At 41.2% G+C, this 17,886-nt stretch overlaps 1 protein-coding gene across 1 annotated transcript; it reads left to right on the forward strand.

Moving 5' to 3' along the window:
• The first annotated feature begins 11 nt into the window (after positions 1 to 11).
• On the forward strand, positions 12 to 16,250 carry sumf2 (sulfatase modifying factor 2). The gene is made up of 9 exons (XM_084140520.1): positions 12 to 260; positions 355 to 502; positions 1,702 to 1,816; positions 1,916 to 1,960; positions 2,251 to 2,401; positions 6,455 to 6,510; positions 12,234 to 12,318; positions 12,704 to 12,845; positions 15,918 to 16,250. Exons 1-9 carry the CDS (start codon positions 206 to 208, stop codon positions 15,997 to 15,999), a joined length of 879 nt encoding a protein of 292 aa, XP_083996646.1. The 5' UTR covers positions 12 to 205; the 3' UTR covers positions 16,000 to 16,250.
• Positions 16,251 to 17,886: the final 1,636 nt, after the last annotated feature.

Below are 17,886 nucleotides of genomic sequence, written 5' to 3' on the forward strand. Positions count from 1 at the left end.
CAGTTTCCTGTCCGTCAGTGAAAATAGTCCGACTGTAATTGTTTCAGGGTTCAGTGTAAACTGAAGAAGTGTATATATATATATATATAAAATAGCTACTTAGAGAGCGTTGATCTATTCTGCTCAAAGTACATGAACGATCTTACCCTGGACCTGCATATTTCACTAGTTTAAGAAAACACGATCGCCTTATCATTTTATAGCCATGAACCTCAGAATAGCACTTATTTTGTGCCTCTCCGCGCTGTCTTGCATCGCAGGTAAGGAACATTCACTGATGCAAATCAACTTTTTCGGCACAATTAAATAATACAACAGATACAGCTTCACAACTGTACATCTTTGACTCTGCAGACGATGAAGGAATGGTGCAAATTCCAGGAGGAAAGATGACGATGGGGACGAACTCAGCCGACGGCAGGGATGGAGAATCACCCACGAAAGAAGTGACAGTCGATCCATTCAGAATCGATAAATATCCCGTCACTAATTCTGACTTCAGGTAACTGTTATTTTGATACAGCGATGATGATGATGATGATGATACTACTACTTCCCATTATGCAAAATGACGTTGAAAGGATGCATAAAATATGTATTTTCCAGACGTTGAAGTTAGGTTCATTTTAAGTTCTAAATGAAAGTTGAAAAGACGTATTTTCCGGATGTTGAAAATACTTATTTTCCGGACACTGAAATCAGGTTCAATTGATTCTATGGCCAAATTTCAACTGCACATACATTCTCAATGAAGTAAGGATTATATCACAATGATCCTTTTTTATATCAATGTAATATAGGAACGAGATTGCAACATAGAATATGTATTATTGCTCCCATCTGTCACATGCACTTATGTTAGCTTTTTCAAAAGCTTTAAAACAGGCATCAATGATGTTCAAAGTAGTCCAACCTACAGAATAAACCGACAGACTACTTCAACTACAATAACATTCCCAGTAATGTTTTTTTCTTGCTATGTTGTTGTTGAATGCTCTGGATAAGAGCATCTGCTGAATGACCAAAATGTAAATGTGAAATAAACACTTGCAAAGCCTGCTGGGTATTATTCTAATTAGCTCCGCCCCCAAACAAGTACAAATGTGGTCTGTCCGGACTAGACCAGACCAAATCTGAACAAATCATGGACTTCTAGGCTATGTTTCACAAGTTTGAACAGCACAGTAAAGTACGGCACAGTTCAGTACAGTAGAGCACAGTAGAGTATACTACGGTACAGTACAGTTTAATTTAGTAGAGTACGGTTTAGTTCAGTAGAGTACATTAGAGTAAACTTTACTTTTCTTTACTGTGCTCTACTGTACTATACTCTACTTTTCTTGACTGTACTGTAATGTAATGTAATGTACTGCACTCTTCTGTGCCCTACTGTACTGTGCTGTGCTGTCCAAACTTGTGAAACATAATGTACGTCATGTTTGGCCAAAATCGAGGCCGGTCCGGACCAGACCAAATCTGAACCAAGCATAGACATCTATGATTGGTTCAGATTTGGTCTGGTCCGGACCAAAAATCAACGTCCGTGGACGTTGAAATCGAGGCCGGTCGGCACCAAAACAAGAAAAAATGACGGCCAAAAGACAAGATGGGGTCAGTCCATGCTTAGTGGGTTTGTATGTGGGCACACTAGTTGACATTGGTATCGGAGAATATTGAAGTGTTTTATTGTGTACATCCCAGGGAGTTTGTCCGGGCACAGAAATATAAGACTGAAGCAGAGACCTTCGGCTGGAGTTTTGTGTTCCAGGACTTTGTGTCTGAAGAGCTGAAGAGCAAAGTGACAGAGAAAATAGAGGTGTGTTGAAAGTCATGTTTGCATTTCATATCAAATTTCATATCAGATTTATTTTCTTCTGAATTGTGATAATGATTAAATCTCCTCTCCCCCCTGAAGTCAGCACCTTGGTGGATGCCAGTCGAACGGGTGTTTTGGAGGCAGGTAATGAAGTCATTTTTGAGTTTTTCCCATCCACGCTCCATCTCATAGTCCTTCACCATTCCATACTGAATGTAAATCACTTTCTGTATGTATTACCCCTTTGTGATTATTCTACCAACCCTTCTGTTACCCCTCTCTTGATTTTAATACCCATCCCTTCCTCATTGCTTCTCTCCTTTGATTCTGTTTCTCCTCTACTGATTCTTTCACCTCCTGAATATCTTACCATGTCCCTGACCCCCATGTACCTATATCTGAACTACCTGACTCCTCTCCATGTGTTTGTCCAGCCTGCAGGTCCTGGTTCTGGGATCCGGGAGCGTCTGGACTCCCCGGTGGTCCAGGTGAGCTGGAACGATGCCCAGGCCTTCTGCAGCTGGAGGGGCAGGAGGCTGCCCAGCGAGGAGGAGTGGGAGTGGGCCGCACGCGGGGGCCTGCAGGGTGAGTGGGGCTCGCTAAGTCATTTTCAAAAAATTATTTTGTAGTGGGATTGTCTTTATTACAATGCCTACTGAGAGTGGGGGTGGATCTCCACAAAGAATAAGCCATTGATATCACCATAGAATAAAAACCCATAGAATTATAATTCTAAGTCTTGCTAAGTCCTCTGCAGTCATTGTTTTATTATTATTATTATTTATTTTGTAATTTTTTTGGGGGGTAGATCAGCTTTAATATTGCAGATAGATTGTAACTTCCATCAATGTAATTGTCTGCATCACTTCCAATCCCCCATATGGTTTTTTTCTCTCACATATATATATATATATATATATATATATATATATATATATATATATATATACATACATACATACATACATACAGTGGGGGAAAAAAGTATTTAGTCAGCCACCAATTGTGCAAGTTCTCCCATTTAAAAAGATGAGAGAGGCCTGTAATTTTCATCATAGGTACACGTCAACTATGACAGACAAAATGAGATTTTTTTTCCAGAAAATCACATTGTAGGATTTTTAATGAATTGATTTGCAAATTATGGTGGAAAATAAGTATTTGGTCAATAACAAAAGTTTCTCAATACTTTGTTATATACCCTTTGTTGGCAATGACACAGGTCAAACGTTTTCTGTAAGTCTTCACAAGGTTTTCATACACTGTTGCTGGTATTTTGGCCCATTCCTCCATGCAGATCTCCTCTAGAGCAGTGATGTTTTGGGGCTGTCGCTGGGCAACACGGACTTTCAACTCCCTCCAAAGATTTTCTATGGGGTTGAGATCTGGAGACTGGCTAGGCCACTCCAGGACCTTGAAATGCTTCTTACGAAGCCACTCCTTCGTTGCCCGGGCGGTGTGTTTGGGATCATTGTCATGCTGAAAGACCCAGCCACGTTTCATCTTCAATGCCCTTGCTGATGGAAGGAGGTTTTCACTCAAAATCTCACGATACATGGCCCCATTCATTCTTTCCTTTACACGGATCAGTCGTCCTGGTCCCTTTGCAGAAAAACAGCCCCAAAGCATGATGTTTCCACCCCCATGCTTCACAGTAGGTATGGTGTTCTTTGGATGCAACTCAGCATTCTTTGTCCTCCAAACACGACGAGTTGAGTTTTTACCAAAAATTTCTATTTTGGTTTCATCTGACCATATGACATTCTCCCAATCCTCTTCTGGATCATCCAGATGCACTCTAGCAAACTTCAGACGGGCCTGGACATGTACTGGCTTAAGCAGGGGGACACGTCTGGCACTGCAGGATTTGAGTCCCTGGCGGCGTAGTGTGTTACTGATGGTAGGCTTTGTTACTTTGGTCCCAGCTCTCTGCAGGTCATTCACTAGGTCCCCCCGTGTGGTTCTGGGATTTTTGCTCACCGTTCTTGTGATCATTTTGACCCCACGGGGTGAGATCTTGCGTGGAGCCCCAGATCGAGGGAGATTATCAGTGGTCTTGTATGTCTTCCATTTCCTAATAATTGCTCCCACAGTTGATTTATTCAAACCAAGCTGCTTACCTATTGCAGATTCAGTCTTCCCAGCCTGGTGCAGGTCTACAATTTTGTTTCTGGTGTTCTTTGACAGCTCTTTGGTCTTGGTCATAGTGGAGTTTGGAGTGTGACTGTTTGAGGTTGTGGACAGGTGTCTTTTATACTGATAACAAGTTCAAACAGGTGCCATTAATACAGGTAACGAGTGGAGGACAGAGGAGCCTCTTAAAGAAGAAGTTACAGGTCTGTGAGAGCCAGAAATCTTGCTTGTTTGTAGGTGACCAAATACTTATTTTCCACCATAATTTGCAAATAAATTCATTAAAAATCCTACAATGTGATTTTCTGGATTCTTTTTTCTCAATTCGTCTGTCATAGTTGACGTGTACCTATGATGAAAATTACAGGCCTCTCTCATCTTTTTAAGTGGGAGAACTTGCACAATTGGTGGCTGACTAAATACTTTTCTCCCCACTGTACATACATACATACATATATACACATACATTTCTTTATTACTTTCCAACCCCACCACACCTTCCCTGATTTTAGTAAACTAGTGAACAACAATGCTTAGGCCTCTACTTCCAGCTCATACAGTGAGGGAAAAAAGTATTTGATCCCCTGCTGATTTTGTAAGTTTGCTCACTGACAAAGAAATTATCAGTCTATAATTTTAATGGTAGGTTTATTTGAACAGTGAGAGACAGAATAACAACCAAAAAATCAAAAATGTCAAAAATGTTATTTGCATTTTAATGAGGGAAATAAGTATTTGACCCCTCTCAATCAGAAAGATTTCTGGCTCCCAGGTGTCTTTTATACAGGTAACGAGCTGAGATTAGGAGCACACTCTTAAAGGGAGTGCTCCTAATCTCAGCGTGTTACCTGTATAAAAGACACCTGTCCACAAAAGCAATCAATCAATCAGATTCCAAACTCTCCACTATGGCCAAGACCAAAGAGCTCTCCAAGGATTGTCAGGGACAAGATTGTAGACCTACACAAGGCTGGAATGGGCTACAAGACCATCGCCAAGCAGCTTGGTGAGAAGGTGACAACAGTTGGTGCGATTATTCGCAAATGGAAGAAACACAAAATAACTGTCAATCTCCCTCGGCCTGGGGCTCCATGCAAGATCTCACCTCGTGGAGTTGCAATGATAATGAGAATGGTGAGGAATCAGCCCAGAACTACACGGGAGGATCTTGTCAATGATCTCAAGGCAGCTGGGACCATAGTCACCAAGAAAACATTGGTAACACACTACGCCGTGAAGGACTGAAATCCTGCAGCGCCCGCAAGGTCCCCCTGCTCAAGAAAGCACATATACAGGCCCGTCTGAAGTTTGCCAATGAACATCTGAATGATTCAGAGGAAAACTGGGTGAAAGTGTTGTGGTCAGATGAGACCAAAATCGAGCTCTTTGGCATCAACTCAACTCGCCGTGTTTGGAGGAGGAGGAATGCTGCCTATGACCCCAAGAACACCATCCCCACCGTCAAACATGGAGGTGGAAACATTATGTTTTGGGGGTGTTTTTCTGCTAAGGGGACAAGACAACTTCACCGCATCAAAGGGACGATGGACGGGGCCATGTACCGTCAAATCTTGGGTGAGAACCTCCTTCCCTCAGCCAGGGCATTGAAAATGGGTCGTGGATGGGTATTCCAGCATGACAATGACCCAAAACACACGGCCAAGGCAACAAAGGAGTGGCTCAAGAAGAAGCACATTAAGGTCCTGGAGTGGCCTAGCCAGTCTCCAGACCTTAATCCCATAGAAAATCTGTGGAGGGAGCTGAAGGTTTGAGTTTCCAAACGTCAGCCTCGAAACCTTAATGACTTGGAGAAGATCTGCAAAGAAGAGTGGGACAAAATCCCTCCTGAGATGGGTGCAAACCTGGTGGCCAACTACAAGAAACATCTGACCTCTGTGATTGCCAACAAGTACTAAGTCATGTTTTGCAGAGGGGTCAAATACTTATTACTTTTTTCCCCTCACTGTACATACTATATACATTTGATGGACACAGTCAATTTTACAATAATTCTATTTAGTTTGTTTTTACTCCTGAACTTCCTCTACCCTCAACCTCTCCAATCATTTTCATGATGTCCATCCGCTTTGCTTCTATAGGCCATATCTTTCTAACTGTGCTCTTTCACAAAAACTCTCAACCTATAAATTTTTTACATTTTAGTCATTTAGCAGACGCTCTTATCCAGAGCGACTTACAGTTAGTGAGTGCATACATTTTCATATAACTTATATACTTATTATGGACACAGTATGCTTTACATTAGTTATCTTGTTGTTATTAGTTGTTGTTAGTCGTTATTAGTTCCATCCTTCAACTCCATTCAACACCACCCATCTATCTCTTAACACCATCCATATTTGATTTCTATTTGCCATATATTTTTCAACTGTACTGTGATGTTTTACAAAAGTTGTTTTTTATTAAGCTTAAAATTAATAGCCATTCATAGATAACAGCCCTCCTCCATTCCATGTTGATAACAGAACCCCTTCTTCCCTTCAGGTAGAACGTATCCCTGGGGAAACAAATTCCAGGCCAACCGCTCCAACCTGTGGCAGGTCAGACGAATGATATCGCATTCACCATCCTGAAATGAACATTCTAACGTTCTTCTCAACCTTTAAAAATATATATATATTTTGGTTCCTGTGTTCTAAAGCCAAAGTTAGAACTTACGTAACCTACATCCTACACAAGCTTCCATGTTAGGATTTGCTCAAAAATATTTTATTCATGATTTATCAAGTGATTACAATTAGTATCCCTTGACTTGAATCATCAGTAAGGTTACTTCATATAGCAGTATAGGTCGTTATCAATACAACGTCACAATAAGGTGCAGAGCGTTCCATTTAATAATAATAATAATAATAATATGCCATTTAGCAGACGCTTTTATCCAAAGCGACTTACAGTCATGCGTGCATACATTTTTGTGTATGGGTGGTCCCGGGGATCGAACCCACTACCTTGGCGTTACAAGCGCCGTGCTCTACCAGCTGAGCTACAGAGGACCAGTCTTCTTGCCTGCTGGGGGGCAAGAAGACTCGCAGCTCCGCAAAAAACATTTACAACTGTGTGCAGTTTTCATTGTTAAATAAATGTTAACTGTTTGGTTGTAATATCATCACCTCTAGAAGAGCATAGTCAGAACTACAAATGTCTGGTTATTCCATACAAAACAATTGCACACATTTAGATCAATCATCAGAGTTATAGGCCTACTGCAAGTACAGTGGGGAGAACAAGTATTTGATACACTGCCGATTTTGCAGGTTTTCCTACGTACAAAGCATGTAGAGGTCTGTAATTTTTATCATAGGTACACTTCAACTGTGAGAGAAGGAATCTAAAACAAAAATCCAGAAAATCACATTGTATGATCTTTAAGTAATTAATTTGCATTTTATTGCATAACATAAGTATTTGATCACCTACCAACCAGTAAGAATTCCGGCTCTCACAGACCTGTTAGTTTTTCTTTAAGAAGCCCTCCTGTTCTCCACTCATTACCTGTATTAACTGCACCTGTTTGAACTCGTTACCTGTATAAAAGACACCTGTCCACACACTCAATCAAACAGACTCCAACCTCTCCACAATGGCCAAGACCAGAGAGCTGTGTAAGGACATCAGGGATACAATTGTAGACCTGCACAAGGCTGGGATGGGCTACAGGACAATAGGCAAGCAGCTTGGTGAGAAGGCAACAACTGTTGGAGCAATTATTAGAAAATGGAAGAAGTTCAAGATGACGGTCAATCACCCTCGGTCTGGGGCTCCATGCAAGATCTCACCTCGTGGGGCATCAATGATTAATTACTTAAAAATCATACAATGTGATTTTCTGGATTTTTGTTTTAGATTCCGTCTCTCACAGTTGAAGTGTACCTATGATTAAAATTACAGACCTCTACATGCTTTGTAAGTAGGAAAACCTGCAAAATCGGCAGTGCATCAAATACTTGTTCTCCCCACTGTAACTGCATGCTTTTCATGATCAGAAACATAAATTGATCATGACATTTCAGATACGTGAGGGTAGCCTCACAATATACACTGCTCAAAAAAATTAAGGGAACACTTAAACAACACATCCTAGATCTGAATGAATGAAATAATCTTATTAAATACTTTTTTCTTTACATAGTTGAATGTGCTGACAACACAATCACACAAAAATTATCAATGGAAATCAAATTTATCAACCCATGGAGGTCTGGATTTGCAGTCACCCTCAAAATTTAAAGTGGAAAACCACACCACAGGCTGATCCAACTTTAATGTAATGTCCTTAAAACAAGTCAAAATGAGGCTCAATAGTGGGTGTGGCCTCCACGTGCCTGTATAACCTCCCTACAACGCCTGGGCATGCTCCTGATGAGGTGGCGGATGGTCTCCTGAGGGATCTCCTCCCAGACCTGGACTAAAGCATCCGCCAACTCCTGGACAGTCTGTGGTGCAACGTGGCATTGGTGGATGGAGCGAGACATGATGTCCCAGATGTGCTCAATTGGATTCAGGTCTGGGGAACGGGCGGGCCAGTCCATAGCATCAATGCCTTCCTCTTGCAGGAACTGCTGACACACTCCAGCCACATGAGGTCTAGCATTGTCTTGCATTAGGAGGAACCCAGGGCCAACCGCACCAGCATATGGTCTCACAAGGGGTCTGAGGATCTCATCTCGGTACCTAATGGCAGTCAGGCTACCTCTGGCGAGCACATGGAGGGCTGTGCGGCCCCCCAAAGAAATGCCACCCCACACCATGACTGACCCACCGCCAAACCGGTCATGCTGGAGGATGCTGCAGGCAGCAGAACGTTCTCCACGGCGTCTCCAGACTCTGTCACGTCTGTCACATGTGCTCAGTGTGAACCTGCTTTCATCTGTGAAGAGCACAGGGCGCCAGTGGCGGATTTGCCAATCTTGGTGTTCTCTGGCAAATGCCAAACGTCCTGCACGGTGTTGGGCTGTAAGCACAACCCCCACCTGTGGATGTCGGGCCCTCATACCATCCTCATGGAGTCTGTTTCTGACCGTTTGAGCAGAGACATGCACATTTGTGGCCTGCTGGAGGTCATTTTGCAGGGCTCTGGCAGTGCTCCTCCTGCTCCTCCTTGCACAAAGGCGGAGGTAGCGGTCCTGCTGCTGGGTTGTTGCCCTCCTACGGCCTCCTCCACGTCTCCTGATGTACTGGCCTGTTTACTGGTAGATATAAAAAGTGAACTATACCTGAAAAGTAAGAGTGGTTTAGGTTAATTTCCCATCATTTGTGGGCTCTGCCTGTCAAGCAGCAGAAGGGTGCATTTGTTGATGTAACATTACAAGCTACCGGTAGAAACTTTGTACAGTTGGCAAAACATAGTGGGAAGTAGACCTAATGTAATTTTTCTCCAACCAACGAAGGCCTACCTAGTGAAGTTGGCCGACATGATCCCTTTTCAACATTGTTAGTAAATAGTGTTTAATCACGATTGCTGCTGACAGACATGATAGGCTATATTGATGGATGGACCATGTCAAATTGGCTAGCTATTAATAACAGATCACGTCAATATGGCTAGTTAACAAGCTAACTTTCAGGGATAAACTACACTGAACAAAAATATAAATGCAACATGTAAAGTGTTGGTCCCATGTTCCATGAGCTGAAATAAAAGATCCCAGAAATGTTCCATACGCACAAAAAGCTTATATCTCTCATATTTTGTGCACAAATTTGTTGACATCCCTGTTAGTGAGCATTTCTCCTTTGCCAAGATAATCCATCCACCTGACAGGTGTGGCATATCAAGAAGCTGATTGAACAGCATGATCATTACACAGGTGCATCTTGTGCTGGGGACAATAAAAGGCCACTATAAAATGTGCAGTTTTGTCACACAACACAATGCCACAGATGTCTCAAGTTTTGAGGGAGTGTACAATTGGCATGCTGACTGCAGGAATGTCCACCAGAGCTGTTTCCAGAGAATGGAATGTTCATTTCTCTACCATAAGCCGCCTCAATGATGTTTTAGAGAATTTGGCAGTACGTCCAACCGGCCTCACAACCGCAGACCATGTGTATGGCGTTGTGTGGGCGAGCGGTTTGCTGATGTCAACGTTGTGAACAGAGTGCCCTATGGTGGTGGTGGGGTTATGATATGGGTAGGCATAAGCTATGGACAACTAAATTAAAATTGCATTTTATCGATGGCACAGAGATACCATGACGAGATCCTGTGGCCCATTGTCGTGCCATTCATCCGCCGCCATCACCTCATGTTTCAGCATGATAATGGACGGCCCCATGTCACAACGATCTGTACTCAATTCCTGGAAGCTGAAAATGTCTCAGTTCTTCAATGGCCTGCATACTCACCAGACATGTCACCCATTGAGCATGTTTGGGATGCTCTGGATTAACGTGTACGACAGCGTGTTCCAGTTTCTGCCAATATCCAGGCAAATGGTGGTCAAACCAGATACTGACTGGTTTTCTGATCCACGCCCCTACCTTTATTTAACTTTATGTAACTCAGTAAAATCTTTGAAATTGTTGCATGTTGTGTTTATATTTTTGTTTAGTATGAATGGCTATATCCAAATATTGTTTGATTTGCTTGGCATCTATAGTTGTGATGACAGCAGTCCGACTGACAACTTTACCAGGACGAGGACTTGCCGATGTCAAGCTCTTTCCAAAAACCTCATCTCTGATGAAGCGAGCTAAATGACCCATGTTGTTTGCTTAGCTAGCATGCCAAATGGATCTCGCAACCCTCACGTTGCTGTAGAACTCTGATGACAGAGCTAAATGACCCATGTTGTTTGCTTAGCTAGCATGCCAAATGGATCTCGCAACCCTCACGTATCTGAAAATACATGATACATTGATGTTCACTGTTTGCTGTAGAACTCTGATGACAGAGCGAAATGTGGAATAATCGGAAATGTGTAGTTCTGACTATGCTCTTCGTGTGATGATATTAAAACCAACTAGATAGTATATTGGTGGGACTTGCTTTAACTCTTTACAAGTGTTTTTGTTGTAGTGGAAGAAGTTTTAAATGTTTTACTTATGCCAAGAAGTTAAATATAGTCCAAGTTAAATTTAGTAAAATAATTGGTCTGATTACTTTGATAGACTACACTATCAACCTTATTACTTTGGATTGTGGGTCAGTTAGATCACATATTTCATCACAAATAACTACATTCAGACTAGCCTACTACACTTTTATACACTCTCCTACTAGAATATATGTAAACTGTAATAATAGAGTACAGAAGACAAGGAGCATTGTTGAAGTTACCCTTTTAAGTTTTTGTCTACAATGGGTTGCTGTGAAAAGTGGTCAAGATAGCGCATTAGTGTCAAAAGTCTCATGCTTAGAATGTGCTCCCCCATTGTTATAATTTGAAAGTTCTGAAAAGTTCAATGGCAGTTAATTCAACAGTGGGAAGTTAGCTAAATTAGAGATGTACCTCTTGATTGGTAGTAGATACTGTTCTTATTTCACTTATTTCAGAGAAGTAGACCAAGGTGTCATACCCTTTAAGTTTGTCTACGTTGTTGGGAAAAGTGGTCAAGGTAGCTGATTTGTGTCATGCTTAGAATGTGCTCCCCCATTTTTATAATTTGAAAGTTCTGAAAAGTTCCATAGCAGTTAATAGTTGATGTGGTTACTAAAACAGCTGTACCTCTTGATTGGTAGTAGATATTTATGTTCTTATTTCAGATTTGAAGAGCAGAGAAGCAGACCAAGGTGTCATTCACTCTAAGTTTTTGTCTAAGTGCTGGGAAAGTGGTCAAAATTAGAAAAAGGTTGTTGCATTTAGAGTGAATGGAAGTTGGCAGTGATGATGTCACAATGGGGAGCTTTAGAATGTTGAAAAAAGTAACATTAAAGTGAATGATGATGGACAAAAAAGTATAAATAATATCCAAAAGTTGTATGCAACAACACTATTCCAGGCCAGTCTGCACATTTTAAAGTTTGAAGGACATTACTAGCTTTAACGGTGTAAGAGGAGTAGCGTGCATAAGATTAATAAGAAGAAGTATGATGAAGATTTAAAGTTGGGACTTTTGCTTCACAATTCCCAACGAAATATTTGGCCTATAACATTTATTTAACAATCCCTTGAAAACGGCACGTAGTTGTCAATGGTTTCAGCCGATCTGGGGCATCTCCTTCCCCCCCAGCAGCCACATCGAAAGCTGTTGTGACGTTTTATTGATAACGACCTATTATAAATGAGACATTACATTATTATCCTGATGTGTGTTTCAGGGCCTGTTCCCTAATGGAGACACAGCAGAGGATGGTTACCATGGTATCGCCCCTGTCACTGCTTTCCGTCCTCAGAACAGTTTTGGTAAATATCCCTTTATACAGCCTTCCACCCAGCTTAGCAAAGGGAGAATCAGAGCATCACTATATTCTTGATCCATATACAATTCTTTCAGATCTACATAGGAGTAGTGGCCAGGGGTAGTGTATAGGGGTAGTGGCCAGGGGTAGTGTATAGGAGTAGTGGCCAGGGGTAGTGTATAGGGGTAGTGGCCAGGGGTAGTGGCCAGGAGTAGTGTATAGGGGTAGTGGCCAGGGCATTGTCTTACTTCAGATAGTGTGATAATTCCGCCTGGACTGCCAGTTGAGGTTACGAACGTCACGTAGGAGTGACGCCACTGACGTAGGACAATGGGCCAGGGGTCCATTTAGAATTGGTCATCAGTTTGTTTCTCGGTCCCCTCCCTCAGGACTGTATGACATGATGGGAAACGCATGGGAGTGGACATCTACACCCTTCCCTGGAGCACAACCAATGTTCGTTCTGCGTGGTGGTTCCTGGATCGACACGGAAGATGGATCAGCCAATCACAAGGCTCGAATCACGACCAGGCAAGTGAACGTTTACTCTGTTGTTACTCCTGTTTAATCTTATAGTTATTCTCTGACTTTATTAATAACTGCTCCAGGGCCAGTTTATGTTACTCATAAATTAAGGGCTGGACTGGGATAGATAGATCTGATTATGAGTCCTAACATCAAATGCAAAGCTTACCCAGTGGGCATACAATGTGATAAAGACGTCTTTTACTGGTTGAAATCTGTTCGGGACGCCCATTGCATATGAAACACTAGAACCATTACAATTATAACAATTGGAGTAATGCTCTTTTCCAGCAGGGTTTGCATGATTCAGCTTGGCAAACAGCTGGCAGAGCGCACCAAAGCGGGTTAGGGTCTTGTGGTTATACTGTACCCAGTCAACATGCTGGGCTCGGGCCTAATCTGAGACTCGGGGGACTCGGCATGGACTCGGACTAAGGGAGAATTCTTCCCGACTCCGGCAGAATCATATTACTCTGAGCTCCGGCTAATGGTACCCTGGCCGAGTCCACTTCAGCTTATCCGGCCCGATTAACTTTTTCAGGAGTAGGGCCATTTGAGGTTTCTGTTCGGCAGGTGTTGAAATATCAGTTTTAAAAAAACAAAGAAATGTGATATATTTCACCCCTGAGTCATGGAATTTGCTAGGTAATTAAAAGCTAACATTTGTGACAGTCTCTGAGGTCCTATAGCTATCAGAGATGGTCCCTAATTTAGAGAATCTCTGATGCTATAAATTATTTTGCTTTTACTACAGGCTATGGCAGTTTTTCATAGTTGCAGTCCACATAATTGAAAAGTGCACATTCACTTCCATAACATTTGTTATAGGCTACCAGCATGTAAGATGAACATGCACAATAATACAGGATACCCTTACAGAAATGCACTGCAGTAAAACTGAAGTACAATGTTGTTTCATAAATGATATCTGGTAGCTTGCTGTGTGTGTTGGCTCCTAATGGTCGTCTTTTATCTGTGTTAGCTAATTAGTTTATTGTGCTGCACATTGTCTTCTGTTCCACTGAATGCTGTTTTGATGTTCTATTATGACTAATTACATTTGTTTTCAGAATTTAACAAAGAACACCTAGGCCTATGTCTTTTATTTCAATATCATACTACAATCACCCAGGTTTTACAAAACCCTATTTTTATAGCATTTCTTTCCATAAATAATGAGTAAAGAGTTATTGCACCTGAATTTGACCCTGAAAATATTATATTTATATTATGTTATATTATATTTTCCCTTAAAGCTTTTAATAAAGTAACATGATGCAGGCAGCAATTGTATTTTAATTTCAGTAGCTAAATAATGATAAAACTTGGATTGGAATCTGTGCCTCACGTACAGTAATAGATGTCTGTGCGCAGGCAGCCAGCTTGCCCGAGAACATTGGTCAACATCATGGAGTTTGCTAAATATTTTCATAAAGAAACTGACAAAGATGAGGACCAAGAGCAGCAAGAGAGGGAGTGTGGTGATGTAGTGTCCACAACTAAAGAATCATTGTGGAATCTGAAAAGACACATATCCCAAAAGCATGATGGTGTACTTACTACATGCACATGCTAAAAGAAAGGAACGAGGTGGGTAGATAACTAAGTGTGTCTTTGTTGCAAAGTATTTATAAACAAAAAATCTGATCTCTTAAAAGTTTCCTTCATTTTTGTTCTATTATCTATACAATTGGCAATAATTGATTTTGGCCCTATAGGCCTGGCATATTTCCACTTTCAAGGAGCTTTCTGTTTTGATTGGGTTATTTTGCCTGAAAAAAGCAACTCTGCCCAGCCTGGCAAGAGTGGCCCGAAGGGTGTTTAGAATCTACAATGGTTCTGTAAGTGCAGAGAGGATATTCTCCGCTGCTGGTCTGCTCTCCAGGCACAATCACATGAGACTGAAGCCACAGACTGTGGCCAAACTCGTGTTTCTAAAAAGGATTTCAAAGGCACTAGACTGAGCCTAATAAGGCATTTATCATTTAATTTGTATTTAATTGTAAGTAAGTCGCATCCTATATGCGCAATTTATAGACTATAATGATTCAATACAACAAAATGTTGTTTAAATGCTGAGCACTTAATGTCCCTACCAATCTAGTGTCACACTCGCAAATGCTTCACAATGTATATTTTGTAGGCTATAGCCTTAAAATAATTGAAAAATATAGCCTAAATAATTAATTTCTGTTTCTTCTTAGGCTCCCTGTCTGGCTTTTGACCTATTTAGAGTGTTTACATGCAGTTTGATAAGACGTAGCTTATTTGATATGATGAGCGCTTCTTACATTCAAGTTTTCATGTTGATTAAAATACTTTTCATTAAAATCATATGGTTTGATTTCAATACTTCTAAACCAAATGGTAGCACCAGGTAGTCACAGAAATTGATGGGTGTTGGTTAAATTGTGATTTTAACGAATGGAGCGAATTCGGAGCGGCAGTTTTTTTTTCTCCTGTGAGCGCTGAGCGGTTTTTAGCGGAGTCGTTGGAAAGAATGTGGAATGCCAGAGCAGTGCGGAAGCACCTAGTGGAGCGGGATTTCCGACCGCTTAATCACAAGAATATGACCAACTGGCCGTATGGTGGTAAAAAAAATACATAATATTCTTGTCAGTGAAAATACTTTTAAAAAACGTCATTTTTCAACCAGTTTGCGACCAGAATAAGACATCATACTGATGTCTTTTCAACCAGGTTTTACCCACTGGGTAGTTGTAACTGTTGTAATTGAAAGGGAAAGGGGGATACCTAGTCAGCTGTACAACTGAATGCATTCAACTGAAATGTGTCTTCTGCATTTACCCAACCCCTCTGAATCAGAGAGGTGCGGGGGGGCTGCTTTAATCGACATCCACGTCATCGGCTCCCGGGGAGCAGTTTTTGTTGGGGGTTAACTGCCTTGCTCAGGGGCAGAACGACAGATTTGTTTTACCTTTATCGGCTCGGGATTCGATCCAGTAACCTTTCGGTTTTCGATGTACATAATGAGGGTTTGGGGATCGATTGCTGTTACTTTACTTGGAAAATGGGCGGTGTTGAATGTGACTGTGTTTTGTTTCTGTGTTTCTACAGGATGGGGAACACTCCGGACTCGGCTTCTGATAACTTGGGCTTCAGGTGTGCTGCCAGGAAGAAGGACAAAACAGAGCTGTAGGGACCAATAAATGACGGTGATAAAGATTACGCCACCAGGGAGAGCAATATAGAATTAGGTACTATGCAGTGACGATAACGTTTAGTAAGATTAAGACTGAGACAGTGGTGAGGATGTTGGTAATGTGCAGGAAGCAGACATTTTTCTCCTGTGGAGACCTGGGCTCAAAGTAATCTGCCTAACCTATGTGTATTTTTCTATGAACTACAATTTCTATGATACAATGAGCAATAAACAAGATTTTACATCAAGATGTTGCAAAATGTACTTACTGGTTTACAACACCTGTTTTGCACACTGTCATTGCATGCTAGGAATATGGGATCAAATACTATATTTGTGACTACTTTTAATACACATATACAGTAAGTGAATTTGTCCCAATACTTTTGGTCCCCTAAAATGGGGGGACTATGTACAAAAAGTGCTGTAATTTCTAAACGGTTCAGCCAATATGGATGAAAATACCCTCAAGTTAAAGCAGACAGTCTGCACTTTAACTTCATAGTCATTGTATAATTTCAACTCTATAAAGTGCTGGAGTACAGAGCCAAAACAACAACAAAAATGGTTACTGTCCCAATGCTTTTGGAGCTCACTGTAAGTGATAACACACGATGTACAGTAGGACTGAGCCGAGCTGTAGGGCAATTTCATGGTAACAGAGTGGTGCTGACACTCAGATTATTGACTTTAAAATGTAAGTAAACTAAAAGCAATGATGTCATAGTGAAACAAACCATACAACTATATGCACAAGGACTAATTTTAACAATTTGCAATCACTGGTTTGTTTGAAGTACTTTTTAAAGTGAACAATCTGAATCTCTGCATCACTCAGTGACCGTGGAATTGCCCTGTACCAATCCACACCACACCAGCATGGCTCAGTATTGTACAGCCTGCTGTCATTTCATGCCCAACCCACCTCCTGGAGAGCTATCCTATAGGTTTTCACTTAATCCCTTACCTACACTACCGGTCAAAGGTTTTAGAACAGCTACTCATTCAAGGGTTTTTCTTTATTTTTACTATGTTCTACATTGTAGAATAATAGTGAAGACATCAAAGCTGTGAAATGACATATATGGAATCATGTAGTAACCAAAAAAGTGTTAAACAAATCAAAATATATTTTATATTTGAGATTCTTCAAATAGCCACCATTTGCCTTGATGACAGCTTTGCAAACTCTTTGCATTCTCTCAACCAGCTTCATGAGGTAGTCACCTGGAATGCATTTAAATTAACAGGTGTGCCTTCTTAAAAGTTAATTTGTTGAATTTCTTTACTTCTTAATGTGTTTTTAGCCAATCAGTTGTGTTGTGACAAGGTATACAGAAGATAGCCCTATTTGGTAAAAGACCAAGTCCATATTATAGCAAGAACAGCTGAAATAAACAAAGAGAAACGACAGTCAATCGTTACTTTAAGACATTAAGGTCAGTCAATATGGAACATTTGAAGAACTTTGAAGGTTTCTTCAAGTGCAGTCGCAAAAACCATCAAGCGCTATGATGAAACTGGCTCTCATGAGGACTGCCAAAGGAATGGAAGACCCAGAGTTACCTCTGCTGCAGAGGATAAGTTAATTAGAGTTACCAGCCTCAGAAATTGCAGCCCAAATAAATGCTTCACAGAGTTCAAGTAACAGACACATCTCAACATCAACTGTTTAGAGGAGACTGTGTGAATCAGGCCTTCATGGTCGAATTGCTGCAAAGAAACCACTACTAAAGGACACCAATAAGAAGAAGAGACCTGCTTGGGCCAAGAAACACGACCAATGGACATTAGACCAGTGGAAATTTGTCCTTTGGCCTGGAGTCCAAATTGGAGATTTTTGGTTCCAACCGCTGTGTATTTGTGAGACGCGGTGTGGGTGAA

This window comes from Coregonus lavaretus (genome assembly GCF_964263955.1).
Source record: "Coregonus lavaretus genome assembly, chromosome: 24".
NCBI lineage: Eukaryota > Metazoa > Chordata > Actinopteri > Salmoniformes > Salmonidae > Coregonus > Coregonus lavaretus.

Excerpts from the sequence above, each read along its gene's own strand:
- sumf2 (XM_084140520.1), top strand. The coding sequence starts at position 206 with ATGAACCTCAGAATAGCACTTATTTTGTGCCTCTCCGCGCTGTCTTGC. Across the intron at positions 1,817-1,915 it reads AAGTGACAGAGAAAATAGAG|TCAGCACCTTGGTGGATGCC; the intron begins GTGTGTTGAAAG and ends TCCCCCCTGAAG. Across the intron at positions 12,846-15,917 it reads AAGGCTCGAATCACGACCAG|GATGGGGAACACTCCGGACT; the intron begins GCAAGTGAACGT and ends GTGTTTCTACAG.